Raw genomic sequence first — 16,095 nt, forward strand, 5'->3', positions numbered from 1 at the left:
GAAGGTGCTCACTTTGGTTTGAAAGGTGCAAAATTGCACCTGTAAGGTTGTTACAGTTATTGCGTTACATGTAAAGGTGAAAGTTGAACCTAGCTGTTTTTCTTTTAGTGTGTACCCTTTTGTACTATAAAACAACGTACATATTATATTGTATCAGTATCATAGTCAAAGTTTTATTCCTTTGTGATAGCTATTCACATTTACTAGGTGCAAAGGCATCTGGAATGATTTACAATCATGAAATGCAATAATGCTCAAAATTTGTACTTCTGTATACACTGTATTACTGCAAAAAAAAAAAAAAAAATCCAAGAGGTTAGGGGCAAGTGAAAGTGAACGTACATGCGAAGCTGTTATGCTGTATTCTAATCTGATCTGTAATTTGGTTCATGATGGAGAGACCACTATGTAGGCAGGTCTAACTAGTGAAGTGTAACTTGTATGCATGTAATAACTATTTTACGAGTAAGTCGTCTAACGTAGGCATATTTTATGACACACGGGCGGATCCGGGAATTCCGTAAAGAGGAGGCGCCTTTACAAGGGGGGTGGGGATGGGGGCAGAGCTCGGGCCCCTCACTTTGTTTGCACCATACAAAGGAATACATAAGGTGTCACCACTTTGGGCCCTCCACTTTTATTTTTTTTACCCCGGAAGTGCGTAAGTGGCACTAGAAAGAAATACTGTAGATGGAGACCTTCAAAGTGTTGCGCTTTTTTTTTTATTTATTTTATTTATTTATCTTTTTTTTTTTCTTCTTTTTTTTTTTTTGCTTATTAGCTCATGAAACCCGGAAGTGCCCCCCCCCCCCAACGCTCCTCTGGCCCTGCATACATCACCATTTTGTGAAACTAGTGTACAGAATTCACCGCGTATTTTCCAGAGGTCAACAAACACAAGGTTCAGCGTAAATCCAAGTTTTGTACAAAAACTTACCGCACGTACGCTGTGACGAGCGCACAATTCGGCACGTATCCCATTGGCCCATACACACACACAATAAGCGTACACGTACACGTGTAACACCATTTTGCGTCTAGTCGGGAGAACGGAAGAATGCAAAATGTCAGCAGCCCGTTGTTGTATAGTTTTATGTTTTCTCTTTACAATTTTCACCCATGTTGCTCACATGCAAGAGGATGAAGAAGAGAACCACGCCCCAAAATACCTGACAAAGGATGAGTATTCAAGGCTCATTGAGTCAGATCAGCGCTTCCTCGTGAATTTTGGTGAGTAGTTTACTGCCGCCAGAGCAGCTACGAAAAGTAGCAGACGCCATTTAGTACGCTAGGGACTGTTCGTGGCAAGCAAGCGCCCAACACCGCTGGCTACTATCCTAAGTAGACGACTCTACTACAAAAACAATGTTTCACGCGGGCTGCTTTGCATGCAGGGCATGTATTGTAGACGCAGACATGTTGTACAATACCCCATAAAATTTTATGAAGGGTATATGATGTGTAAGACGATTCCGCTGTCCGACAGTATATACTGAAATCCCACATACAGAGTAATTAACATGTTTTGTTTTGGGGTTTTTTAATGCTCATATAGACTAATGTACGTTGGTAGTCTGGCATGGAGATATATTGTTAATGTAAGTTTAGGACAGTACAAATTGTGATTTAATTAGTTTTATAAAGACTTGTTTGCTAAATTTAACTTAAGTATTGAATGAGTGGTGTGGAATAAATCATTAACATGGCTCGAGAGTCGAGTTCAGTGATGACTGATGTCCAATTCAAGAATCCCTAAAATTTACCAGATGCTAGTTGTTAATAATACCAGGGACCAGGGTCAACCAATGATTGTATAACTGATAATCAGTTTCTTTCAGCCTAGAAACTATATATATAGTTCGGCTTCTTTTTCTCAATTTTTGTTTGTTTGCTTGGTTGTGTGTGTACCGGTATTTTTTTTTTTTTTTTTTTTTTTGGGGGGGGGGGGAATGAGGCAGATGGGGGATTTAATTCACATGTTTAGTCCTCAAGAAGCTTGGTAACTCAACAAAAGAATAGACAACATTAAAAGAAGGGGGGAAACATGTAAGTTCATGAGTTAGTACAGAAGGAATGCACAGTACTGAAGGTCTCATTTCATTTGACATGACAGTAAAGTTAGGTCAGTCATTGATTCAAAGGTCTTTGTGTAAAATCTTGTATAATTTGATTTCTTCTAAGGTAACACTGACGAACATGTACTAAAGGAAATTTGTCTTGCATGATGTTAGAGCATTAACAAAAGTTCTAGATAATGCAATGTGTCATAGCTTCTGATATATCCTTCATTTTTAATCTTAGATATTTGACTTTAACAACATCAACAACTAAAACCAATATGGCTTGTGATTCAATTAACTGAAAGAGAAAGTTAGATTCATAGGAAAATCTAACAGCGTCAGATAGCAATTATGATCGCACAACGTGATTTTGATTTTGCTCATCTATGTTCATTTGTTTGTTTGTTTCTGTGCAGTCAGCCCAGGATGTGTCAAATGCAGTGAGTTTGCACCAGAGTATGAAGAAGTGGCAAAATACTTTGCCACGGAGAAGGCGGACATGGATATCGAAACTTACATTGAGGGGGACCTGCTGACGATCAGGAAACAGGGTCTGAGACGACTACCATCTGTCTACTATGTCCGCGATCACACACCTATACTCTATATTGGTGAGTATCAAAATTTAGTGACAGTTCTACCAGGCTCTTTGGAATCATTGAGAATTTATTTCTCTTTCAGTGAGACAGTGTACACCATTTTGTTTTTGCACTGCTCTGTTGAGAGCCTAGCAACCAGAAGATTGAAAGAGAGTACCCTTTTATCAAGTAATTGCTCTTCTGAAAACCACATATATTCATATCCCATTGCTCTGCAAAATGCTTTCTTGCATTGTACATGAGCAATGCCAAATGCCAATATCATTACAGGATGATGCAGACATGATGTTTCTGTTGTATTTTGCAGCTTTTGTGAGCGCTTTTGAATGTGAAATGGCTGTTACCCAAACTCATCAAATTTTGGGGATATTCGCTGTAGAAATTATCATTTCGTCAGCATTTGATTTGCTAAAAATTGACTTTACCGCAAATCTTTCACCTGTATTTGAGAAAGATTGAATGTAAATTGTCAAAATTATCAAATGTGCACAAAGCATGAAAGAAATTTACTGAAAGAATGCCCATTTAAGAGAGACACAGGAAATGTGATATTTTAGAATATGTTGCCAATGTAAGAATAACCTGCACCTGGTTATAGATTGGTGATCAAAGAGGATTTTAATGATTCTTCAACAGAAACTGTGATATGATTACATGACCAACAGAGATATCAAATAAAAGAATATAATGATTTGAATGTACCTTAAATGAAAATGAAACAGCAAATGGTAAAAATTATAAATACTGGTACAAACAGCATCTCTGTGGTTTGTAGAATAATATCATGGGTCAACATCAAAGAAAAGAAAGTCTGGCAAAGGTTTACGGTAGACTGAAACAATGCCTATCTTTTGTGAAACGAATAGCAACTTTTAAAATGTGATTCTATGATTTTGATAGCATGTAAATATTTGTGTGCTGATCAGATTGCTAGTGGGAGTGGGGAGGGGACTGCAGAAAATTAGTGTCATTCTCTAGACTTTACAAAGTGTTTCACTTGGGGAGTAGTTCCTAATTGATTGTTTTCCAAACCTGTGTGGTGCACAGTTTGTGTAATTTCCCACCATGCACTATATACACTGCTTGCCCTTTGAATACTGAGTAGTTTATCATACAGAATGTCAAATATTGACCTTAGATCAAGAAGGCAGTCACAGGGCAAACAAGTGCAATATGAGAAAGTGGTGAGCAAACATCAAAGCCAATCCTTTCTGTAATAATTTGAGACTGTGCAGGTTTCAGTAGAAACAGAGTAGTATGTGTTTGCCACTGTCTGTTCCTCTTGAAGCATAATAAAATGTCATATCAAAGTCTAAATAACATAAGCCCTGCTGGAAGAGCAAAAACAAGCAAGAAATTTAGAGAAGCTATAGAAAAGATATGTATTCAAATTTGTTGAAAGTATGAAACATCCAGCTAATTTTCAAAGTGCAAATAAGCTGAGATAAAGAAAAAAATAAAGAGGAAGGTAGAATGAAAGAAAGATGGGGGGGGGGGGAAGAAAGCAGTGTAGATTAGGCAGACTATTTAAATACATTTTTAAAAAATTAATGTATGATTGTATCATGGAAAATCTGCAATCAAACATAACATTTAAATTTCAGTAGATCATCAGCTGAGAAGGCTAAATTGAAATCAACAGTGGGGTTACACAAGTGAGAAAAAAAAATGATAGTGCATTTTATAACTGAACCAGTTTTCTATGTGTGCAGCTGTTGTGTTCAGTGACAATTACCCTAAACATCTGTTCGAAGCAAGCACATCAGGGGATAGCACTGGGCTTTGTTGGATTCTCTCACACATGGTAGTCTGAAGGTCACAGGGTGGGGTGGGATGGGGTTGGGACTTAGCAAAGAGAGATAGAGAGGGAAAGAGATAGAAGGGGAGAGAAGGGGAGAGACAGAGAGAGAGAGGGGGAGAGAGTTGGCAGAGTACCACAGTGTCATTTGTTTGGTCCACATGTCTCTCTCTCATTGGTCTTTTCTGGGATTGTCTAACCTAAACTCTACGTGTCTCAGTTATGAGGTGATACCAAAGAATGAGTGATATTGAATGAATGAATCATATGAATGTGAACTGAATACTGTACAAGCTGAAATTTTCGCGGTGGTTTTATTTTCGTGAATTTCGCGAATCGCCTTTGAACCGCGAAAATAACAATGCACAAATAAGTAAGTTCAGTTAGACCCTCGCAACCGCGAAATTAACAACATGCGAAAATGTCCTCCAAGTAGCAATTCGCGAAAATATCTGTACGCGAAAATTTCAGCTCGTACAGTACATGATAAGGAAATGTAAATTTGGAACAGAGAAATCAGTTGTTGCATTTCTTGTGTCTGATGTACATTTGTTGTTTTGGTTTTGTTTTGTTTGTTCCAAGTGTAATGTGTACTTCCTTTCCTAGATTGCTCCAACTGGTATCAAGAACTTCTAATTTGGCCTCATACTGTGATTGCTACATTGAAATTAGTACCGAGATGATGAAATGTTCCATTTATCAAAAAAGTAAAAACTATTTTGTACTTAAAATGGAAAGATAAGATCGATAAGATATAACATGAGGTAAGATAAGGAGGAAGCCATATATATGATCGATCATATCTGACATACAGTATTATATATCCTTCCTAAATCCATCTCTTTGAAAGGTGACATGAATGCTCAGGCCATCATAAACTGGGTGGAAGTGACAGGAAAGAAGATCCACCTGACACTTACCGATGAGACGTTTGAGCACCTTACTCAGGCTGCCACTGGGGCTACCACGGGTCCTTGGCTGGTGTTGTTGTGAGTTGCTGCTGCACAACTTTCATTTGGCAAGGTGGTGAGGTGGGAGAGGGGGTTAAAGATACTGAATGGAATAGATCGTTTTTTAAAAATTATAAATATTCTTTCCTAAACATCTATATTTATGAATTCAGTGAATGCACAAATATTAGTGAAACATTGACTTTAAATTGAGAAAAATCAGACAATCGTTTTTTACATGATGTGAATTTCTCAAGTTATGGTTAAATCCATGTACTGCCCCTTTGATTTGGACTCTGTAGAAATTTGTGATGTCACAGTAGTAGAGTCATTAACAAAAGTACAGAAGAAACTTCACTGAAAATCAATATATCTTGACATTGAAACAGAGTTTGACCTAGCTCTTTTTCATTGCATGGAAAAGAATATTTGCCATGATATATTATGCCAACTAAAGTGTAATGTGCCATTTTCCTTAAAAGTTGAAGTTGTGTGAAATTTAGTTTATAACTTCTTTTTAAATTCATTTGATGGTCGTGTGTTTAAGAAAATCATCCAGCTATTCACCAAATTTTGGTTTTCTGAATTGGCTCCAGTAATACTGGTTTAATGGACATCTATGAGCAGGCAACTTGGAAGTTCATTATCAAAGGTCATTCTGACTAAGAATGATGACACACTGTAATATTAACTGGTTTGTCAATAAATCAAACCATTCCTCAATGATGAAGAAGAATACAATGTCATTTTTCCATGGGAACTGCAGAAATTTAACTACCAGAAATTTAACTGCAGAAAGTTAGAATTCACAAAGATTCAATGGTGTCTGACTGGGTTGTGCCATTACTTTCAAAATCAAAGATCTTTATGGGTGAGTTTTTGTCCCACTATAGCTATGAATGTGACTAAAACCTTATTTGATTACCATTAGAGTAAGAATATTATACAAATGATGCACAGGATAGAGTGCGTTAGTGGAGGCGTATAGTGCACTCGAGGGTATTTACAATTGTGAAACATGCACGAGGCGAAGCCGAGTGCATGCTGCACTACATTGTAAATACCCGAGAGTGAGCTACGCCTCCACTAACGCCACGAAATAATCCTGTGCATCATTTGTTTTATAAAAGGGGTGGAAAATTCGAAAACTAACAGCATTTTCCAGCGTTTTTCACATACCTTTGTGGGTCAAGACGTCTGAAGATGTTCGTCCCAAACATTTACGCACGTCGCACTCGGAAATCCCGCACATACAGTATAAGTATGATGGGGGGTTGGGTTTCCGGACACTTAAGTTCCCGCATGAAAACTTACTTATTTTACATAGAATATGCACCCTTTACCTTAAAGACTTGATATAGACTCCTCATATAGGCCTACTAGACAACATACTCTGAAAACGGCGTGAGAATTAACCTGCTAAATCGTTGGATTTGCCCTTCAAAGTGACTCCATGTACGCGTCCGGTCCCACAACGCTGGGTCTACTGTACTGTACAAAGTGTACGTATATAAGAGTATACGTACGCCACACATGTTATGCACAAGGGAAGAAAGGCCGGCCGGCCGGCAGCCCGAACTAGAAGTTGTTTACAGGATTGACAGCGCGTACTATATGTATGCATGCAATTCAAAGGAGCCGCCGCGCGCACAGACGATCGGCAATAGAATTTAACCACGGTGGATTTAACATGCAGTGTGATGGGACTAGAATAACCAAAGCACACGTGACTCATTTCAGCGCTTCCTATTGGCTACATTCTTGAACCCATTTTATAATACTGTTTAACATATTATATTTTTTTTTAATTGTTATTGATTGGGTGCTATTTTCCAAAGCAAACAAACAAGTAAATAAACAAAACAACAACACCCAAACATTTATTGTCATTGTGCTTGTTTCCATAACTGCATCAAAATAGATTTGTAACTTTACCATTTCTTAGTGATATTTGGTTTGGTTTTCCCTCCTTCTTGCAATATATTAAGCATTATTTTTATTTTTCATGTTCATTCAACAGTTACAATACATAAGATGTCATTTGTATTATGTTTCTGTAGTCTTGACAGTCAAGTACCTTTGTAAGTGATAGATGTTTGTGCTACATGAATATGTTGTTATTATCATAAAATTACTGTAATTATTATCATTTGTCAATTTTTCCCCCTACTCTCTATTTCAGCTGTGATGTTTCACACCAGGATTGTTCTACTCTCCTCCCAATGTGGGAGCATATAGCATACAGGTAGGTTGGTTCTTGGTAGACACTATATAGATGGGTGGAATCATTTTAGGTCACTGTTAGAGAGCAGTGTGGTTTGTGGACAAGGTTCTGGAGTTAAACAGAGGAGATTCAGGGTTCAAATCCCAGACAAGATGTCTCACCTACTACATCCCACATGGCCAAAATGTGTGTCTAAAATCTAAATGGGCACTTGGCATTGTTGGGGTATAGGTGATTTCAGGGTGCCTTTAGACAGCTGCAGTGACATTGAGGAGGCTAGCCTTAATAGCTCAAGTTTACAAATTATCATTGTTATCAACAAACCAGTAATGTGAAATATATGGTTCATACTCATTGAAATTGGAACATGGTTAATGGTGTAGTACTGTATATATCTCTTAAAAGGACTAGGATTCCAGACAACTCACAGTGGTTAATACTGAGACGACCCTCTGTAGGTGGTTTCAGAATCTGATCAGATCTGATTGCCATTGCTTAATATGCTGTCAGTTTACACTGAGCTGAAAGCCTGCTCGGAGGCTTCTCCATGAGGCTTCAAAACCTGACTTTTGCTTGATATAAACAGATAGTTTGACGTGTTATCTTTATCTTCGTGAAGTGCATATTTCTCTTGAGTCTCACGCATGTGTCTCATATTAGTCACAGGTCCACAAATGCACAAACACACACACACACAAGAAAAGAATTTTTTCTGAAGATAGATGCATGTGATAAAAACTCTCTTCCACATTTTCTTCCATTTTTGTGTTGGCATCCCTTGAAAGACTGCATTCCGTCATCAACGTTGCCCTTGTGGATACCGCAATTAGCCCTCGGCTGGTCAAACGCTTCAAGCTCCCTGAAAGCACACCTTCCGTTCATCTGTAAGTACTCTCCCTGCACCAGCATTATGTGCATCTTACTCACATGCTGGCCAGAGGAATTGTGCCAGGTGGCATCATTCGAATGTTTTTATATTTCCATGTCTCTGATTAAAAGATGGATAATAATAATAATAATAATAATGATAATAATAATAATAATAATAATAATAATAATAATAATAATAATAATAATAATAATAATAATAATAATAATGATAATAATAATAATGATAATAATAGTAATAATGATAATAATAATAATAATGATAATGATAATAATAGTAATAATAATGATAATAATAATAATAATGATGATAATAATAATAATAATAATAATAATAATAATAATAATAATGGTAATAATAATGATATTTGCCAAATGCAGTCTCTGGAGTGCACAAATAGATTAAAGAAAGAGAAGTTTATAAGAAGTATAGAAAATACCAAACAACAAGAACATGGATGATAAAAAAATAGACATGAAACAAGTGGATTTTTAGACCACTTTTGAAGGAGTCTTGTATGTGTCCGTTCTGTGATCCTTGACATTTTTAACTATTATGGTAATGCAGATGTATAATGTGTAATTAAATGTGTCATATTTATATCTCATCAAACTTTGCCAAAGATATCACCATCCTTGTTGAAATTAACTGTGAACAGAACAAATCACAACATTCCTTTAAGACTCCCATGCCAACAAGAAGGAATATCACATACAATGAGCCATTTTTAAAAGTGCTTGGTATGGATGCTGACATGCTTTTAGGAATTTGAATCAAATGTTCTCTATGTGAAATAGATTTGCCTTTTTTTCTCACTTACCAATCTCAAGTATATGAGGTGATAGTCAACATTTTATGACAAAACACTCCATGCACATGGTGGACAAATTTCAGGGAAAAGGGGGGCTTTTGGGAGAGCAATGTTATCATAGAATATTTAGCTAGTTTGTTCCATGAAATTATTTAGACTACATGATGATAGAATGGTCAGAACATTGACCCTTAGAGTATATGGTTGGAACGATGATTGTATTACCTTGGAGCCCTACTGGTAGGATCCATGGTATTACGGACCAAATCCATCGCATATTCATCAGACTTTTGGAAATATTAAACTTTGTCAAATCCTTATTCTGATTGTCTTTTGTTGTTGTTGTTGTTTTGATTATTCTCTTCCTTGATGACTTCATGAATACTATTCCATTGTGTGCATTAAAGATAATAATCTTGCTATGATCTAGCTTTCTTATTGCCATAATAAGAGACAGCCGAGATCAAGACAAAACTTAATGAAGAACTGGGAAATAAATGTGTAATTTCGGCTCTTTTTTTTCTGCCTGTCAGGTTCCAGCATGGAAAACGCTATGAATACAACTTACATTTGCGGGATGATGCTGCCATCGTGACGTTTGCCTACAATGGATACAAAAATGCACATGCAGTTGATGTGGAGAAGGAACCCACACCATTGTAAGTTGTGGAACAACTCAAATTACATGTTCATTATAATTTTGAGTGCCCTTTATATGTGCAGATTTGTCAACTGTCATAGATTTGCCATTATCATACAAGTAATTGTTGGGATGTCATCTGTGAAGTGTAAGTCTTACATGAGAGTCAAATTATCTTTAGTCGATTTTACTCTCCCATTGGCATCACTGACTTGCTTATGTAATGTCAATGACAAAATGTTAATGACAATTTGAGGCAGGGGTGCAGAAAAGATTAAATGGGGTGTACCTCATTTCATCTGTGATTCCTTTAAGGTAATGCATTTAGAGCTACACCTGTATTCTATTTCTGTTTTTTATTTTAGTATAATACCATTAGTGTATTATATTCTTTCTAGCTTCAGTGTATTTTGCACTGAAAATGCAGAGATTGGGAGAAGTTGAGAGAACATTGATATCCCCATGAAGATAACTTTATGAATATTATTTATTTATAATATTAACTGAATGGGATGAAATCATTTGATGACTGATCATGAAAATAAATTTTCTCTTGAATGTCATTTGTTTGTGCGATCAGCTTCTGAATCACTTGAATGTAATTTTACAATTGTCATTATAATTCATGTTTCATTTTGCAAATTTCAATAATACATGGACAACGTGCTTACAGTAATAACAAGTGATTCACATTTTAGTACATAGTAAACAAACCCATTCAATGGTGAAGTATTCATACAGCGGCTGAAGCCTTATCACCTTGTTACCATTTCAATATCTTGTCCCCTGCAGTGATACGCTGACTGAGAATATAGCAGATCAGCTAAAGGTAAGAAAAGATGGTTCAAGGACAAGTTCATATTCATATACACTTGGATTGAGTGAATACAGCAATACTAGTAGAACATATCAGTGCAAGTTTGAGGAAAATCAGATAATCCTTTCGTTCAAAAGTTATGAATTTTTGAAGTTTCAGTGCCGCCATCACTCGATGAAAAGACTTCTTCAATATAAAGAAAATATGAAGGAAGTTCAGCATAGTTTCACTTTTTTTTTTTTGCATGATAAAAGAGTACTTGTCTTGCCTCTTTCAGAAGGCAAGGGGAATATTACCCTTAACATACATCAGTAACAAGTTGAGGGAATGTGTACATTGGAAAAAAAAAAAGACATTTTGTGAGTATCTGTTCATAATTTCTGTATATTGTTCTATGCATGTCACATCATAGACCCCATGTACAGTGCAGGGCCTCAATTGGGGTACTCGGCCCTGCAATTTTGTCCGTTTACAGTGCCAGGCTCGGCCCGGGCTTTTAATTCAAACCTTTTAATATTTTAGTGTAGTAGCGCTCTGCTTGTAAACAAACGACTATCATTGGGAGCGCACTGGTCGCAATTTGGTACCGCATTTGGCCCAGTTTGCATTTACAGTGAGAAAAGGTCTGGCTCAGCCACGCCCGAGCCACGGCCGAGACTACCTCCAGAGCTTGGCCAAATGCATGGCTGATTTTGGTACCGCATTTGGCCTTTTGCGCATTTACAGTGAAATGAAGGCTGGGCTCGGCCGCGGCCAAGCCCGGCCTTTTCACTCACTGTAAGCGGGGTCTTAAACTGTAGTAGTCTTCTCATTTAGCAATGACAGCATGTACTGAAAAACTTTACAATTTGATAACTTTTGAGCAGATTTTCTGATTTCTTTCAAACTTTTACTGATGTGTCCTACTAATATTGCTGCATTCACCCAGTCCACATGTATATGAATGTGAATTTGTCCTTTACGGATACTGTTCAGTATATCTTTCAGTATATACATTGGCAGAGAATATAACAGATCAGCAAAGGTGGTTAAAGGAGACCTCCGGATGATTTTCAAATTTTTACATTTAAACATGTATAAATTAGTTATACTGGGTACAGAGTTTCAGGATTTATAATGATTGGGATGAAAAATAAGAATGTTTTCGAAGTTTATAACAAATTGCAATGAACAAGGATGATGACATGGCAGCCTCACCATAAGAATGCATGAGATGTGGCTCAAGGAAGCAGCACAAAAGAAGAAGGCATGCATAGATTACACGCAGGTGAGCTTGCAAGCATGCGGTATTGTAATGGAATGACACTGCTACATTTCTGAGATATGTGAGGCTCCTATGTCATCATCTTTGTTCAGTGTAATTTGTTTAAGGTTTTTGAAAGTACTGTTTCTCTGCTTAAGAACCACAATAAATTCTACAAATCTATACATGAAGCTTTTGATTTATGTACTACATGATGTGAAATTATGAAAATCGTCCGGAATGCCCCTTTAAAAACATTTGGAAGTATATCTTTATATACTGAGTAGTACGTTGGCAGAAAACACAACAGATCAGCAAAGTGGTGAAACATTTTGAAGTACATCTTCATGCTGAATTATCATTAATCAATTTCCTCTTCACATACTCCTCTCCTCTGCTTCCTATGTACAGGTTTATCTATCAACAACAAATGAAAACCCCACATGGGTTTGTTTTGCCTTTTAATTTCCCAAACATGTTTAGTATCAATCTACTGATCCATATGCATATTGTGCGCACACATGGGAAGATGATTCAGGAACCACAAGTTAAATCCAGCCCCATTCATGCTCTTTTGGAGCTACAATTCATGTATTGTTTTTCTTGTTCTCCCGTGTTTATTTAAGTGTTATTGTATTTTTTTTTTTTTAGTGGATCATATATTGGCACATTACATTCAAGATATTTGCATGTCCGTTATAAACATGAAGTCTTGCTTGGCAAATCGAGATGAGAAGCTCATTAAATTGACACTTGCTCTTATGCAAATTAGCTTTAGTGTAAATATATCTTGCTGTAACTTTGACCTCAACAAAATACAAACAAACAAACAAACTGCAATTAGTCTAATCAAATACATTTATCATACAAATAATCTGGTATAGTGGACTTAACCCTAACCAGGACGGGTTTTTTGACCGGTTCTGTGGCCAGGGGGAGGTTTGATTCAACCCCCCCACCCCCGGCCCTTTTAGGGTTAAGATCCTACAGAATCTGTATGACAATCGGACCTACATCTCACCTCTCTGTCTTTTATTCTTCTTTCGTCGATGTAGGAGGTCTTGCCCGAGGAGCACGGTTCGAAGATTTTACTCGCCGTTCCAGTTGCCATGCTTCTCCTCCTCGTCTTCTTCCTGTGCCGTGGACGAGCCAATTCTGGGCTACCAGGGAGAACAAAGAAGGGTGTGTGAGGGGAAAGGGGAATGCCTTGCAATGTAGACTTCAAATGTTTTCCATGTCATGACACATTCCCCCTTTTTTTAATTCCATGTAGATTCGTTTCTCTGCATGCAATGACTAGCTCTCTCTTCATGAATTTGTTCGACATGTTACAGGAATGTGAAGGTACATAGACAAGATGTAGAAAATGCACAGGAAGTGTGTAAGTAAGATTTTTATCTTGTACTAAGATAGACACTATAGACACAATTGTGTTCAATCATAAATCCTAACTACATCATGTGTCTAAAGCATTGTGAAATAGAAGCTTGTACATTGTACATGTATGTGAACAAGCTTTAAAGGCAGGAGCAAATGTTGGAGGATTTGAGTCTGCTTCAATCAGGTTTTGTCACATGCTTAGAGGTCAACAAATTTTTACTTTAGTATTAAAGATAGATAATAGCAATGTATAGCTGCTTACCAATATTCCCTGTAAGGGTAACACCTTAGCTGTATTCTGCCAGTGGTAAGAATTGATATACTTGATGTTTCGTAGTATATTGCTGAACATCTTTCTAGTCGTGTGTTTAGTTCCTGAAAACACATAACACTACTACATGGATAAATGCCATGGGAAGGATGATCATGATGCAGCGTGATCTTCAATTCATGTGTGACTATGTAGGAAACAAGAATGGAAGGTGGTACACCCATGCCTGATTTTGAAATCTGAGCATGCATGTATGCAGTATGTAGTTTGGTAGGTTACAGCATAATGTAAATTTGCCATAATTTAGATCTATTCATGATTTCATATCTCCTGTAGTTTACTTGCTTTCATCACCTGTCATTGATAGTTTTTGTGGGGTTTTTCAAGAGTGAACTAAGTAGTATTTTTCAAAATTCTTCCAACAATATTAACATCTTACTCTAAATCTACTAATTAATGTATGCTTCTCATTAAACAAAATATAGAATTTAGTTTTATCTTATCATTCTTTTAAATTCATATATTTCTGTAAAGTTCTTGTGTGTTGATTTTTTTTTTTGTGTGTAATTGTCAGGAAATGTTTGTACATGTATGAGTACTGAAATGTTTCTGTATGTAATTGATGACAGAATATTAAGTTATGCACAAGAGTATGGTCTACTATGAATAATAAGTGCCTTATTTATTGCCCATTTGGACTAAGAGAAATCCTATCTATTCTAAAGTTCCATGTAATTCAAAATATCTTAATATGTTGTCACTTTGATGTGCTGATACTATTTCATGATAACTTGTATATCACATTAATATTCATGATATTCAGCTCATATGTCACATGCTGCAGGATGTGAAACCTGTTGTGGAAAATGCAGTAGGAAAGAGGGCTTAAAGGGATAGTACAGTATTGGTGGAGATGAGGATTGGGCTTTTAATTTTGTACGAGATACTAAAAAAACACATGAAATAGTACAGAGCATGCCATTCTGAGAGGAATTCAAAGTTTATTTGATGAAAATCGGTTTTGGAATGGCTGAGACATCTAAAAACAAAGAAAAACAAAGCAATCGTAATAAAAGGTGGGTCCCAACTTTTAGTAGGATCACTTTGTTTTGGATATCTCAGCCATTTCGAATGTTCATCACATAAACGGTGAATTCCTCTGGGAATTAGGCCTACATGTTCTTTCATATGTCATTATAGTTTTCTCGTTATCTCTCAAAAAAATGTAAGAAACGTGAAGTTAGGTCTTAACCAAAACTGTATGATTCCTTTAAGAATGAAACTAGGGGTGCGATGATTGATACTGCCATTGATTGATGAAGAAAATCCATCACGTAGACTTAACCCAAACAAACAGTCACACCTCAAAGTCCCGGTAGTGTGAGGATACCATAGAGTGGAAAGGCTGAACCAGCTTGCATGTTTTCATGAATTCCTATATGTAATTCTCTGTGAAAGTACAGACACAGCCTAAGAAACTTGACTGAAGTCAACCGTCACTGATGAGCGTGCACTTCGATGCTTATATTCGCTGACCGAATGTACCCAGGTGGGCAGAATAGGACCACCCACAAATCCCCATGCTGCCAGGCCTTTAAAGTTTGGAAATATTGACTTCTCCTCTTCTAGTTGTTCTCCATTACAGGCAGTCTAATGTGGGGTGATCATTGATACTCCACTGTCTTCCCAGTCATACTTCCTGTACGAGAATTTGAATTCATTTTCATGATGCATGACTTTAAACAAAGGTATGACTGTAATGGGTCTAGGCGACCAGATGGTTCACAATAAAACATGACACATATGTTGATACATTCTGTGTACTGTTCGGTTGATGACGGTGTAGTGTAGTCAGTATGTAATATGCCAGACCTACAAGAATACATCATATTGTATTCTTTTCTTCTGCTGGTTGCCTATTGCCAATTTGGTGGTACTAGTGTCCACTCTAACAAATCAGCAAACCTAGAGAACTCTGCAATACTGTCATGAATGACCATGTCCCTACTTCTTTTTCCCATTTATTTCATGATCAGGATGAACTACATATATTATGTAATCATGTTTAATGCTGATGAAGGTATGTCCTAGAAGGCTGAATATGCACCTGTTGTGTCAAGCACAGTGGTAAAAAAAAGTATGATTATCATAAAAGATCATAATACATGTATATTACCATCAATGCTTTGTTTCAATGTGTTTTGATTGGCTACTTGTTTGGTGTCCAGGTGTTTGACAGTATTGTTTCATACCACCCACTTTGATGTAGAAGAAGAAAGGGAGAATGAGAAGTAAAGGAGTCTGTCCGTATGCATACATCTGTCGGATTACTATTTACAGTGCTCTCCCCTTATAAGGAACACGGTTATATAACGAAATTCCGGTTACGAGGAAGTAAAAATTCAGGCCATAA

At 36.9% G+C, this 16,095-nt stretch overlaps 1 protein-coding gene across 1 annotated transcript; it reads left to right on the top strand.

Moving 5' to 3' along the window:
- Positions 1–1,048: 1,048 nt before the first annotated feature.
- Positions 1,049–13,326, top strand: LOC140238032 (dnaJ homolog subfamily C member 10-like). The gene is made up of 8 exons (XM_072317958.1): positions 1,049–1,230; positions 2,477–2,671; positions 5,308–5,446; positions 7,590–7,652; positions 8,417–8,515; positions 9,865–9,990; positions 10,764–10,800; positions 13,087–13,326. The coding sequence occupies exons 1-8, from the start codon at positions 1,065–1,067 to the stop codon at positions 13,219–13,221; spliced, it is 960 nt and encodes a 319-aa protein (XP_072174059.1). The 5' UTR covers positions 1,049–1,064; the 3' UTR covers positions 13,222–13,326.
- Positions 13,327–16,095: the final 2,769 nt, after the last annotated feature.

Source organism: Diadema setosum, chromosome 14, assembly GCF_964275005.1.
Source record: "Diadema setosum chromosome 14, eeDiaSeto1, whole genome shotgun sequence".
In the NCBI taxonomy this organism is placed as follows: domain Eukaryota; kingdom Metazoa; phylum Echinodermata; class Echinoidea; order Diadematoida; family Diadematidae; genus Diadema; species Diadema setosum.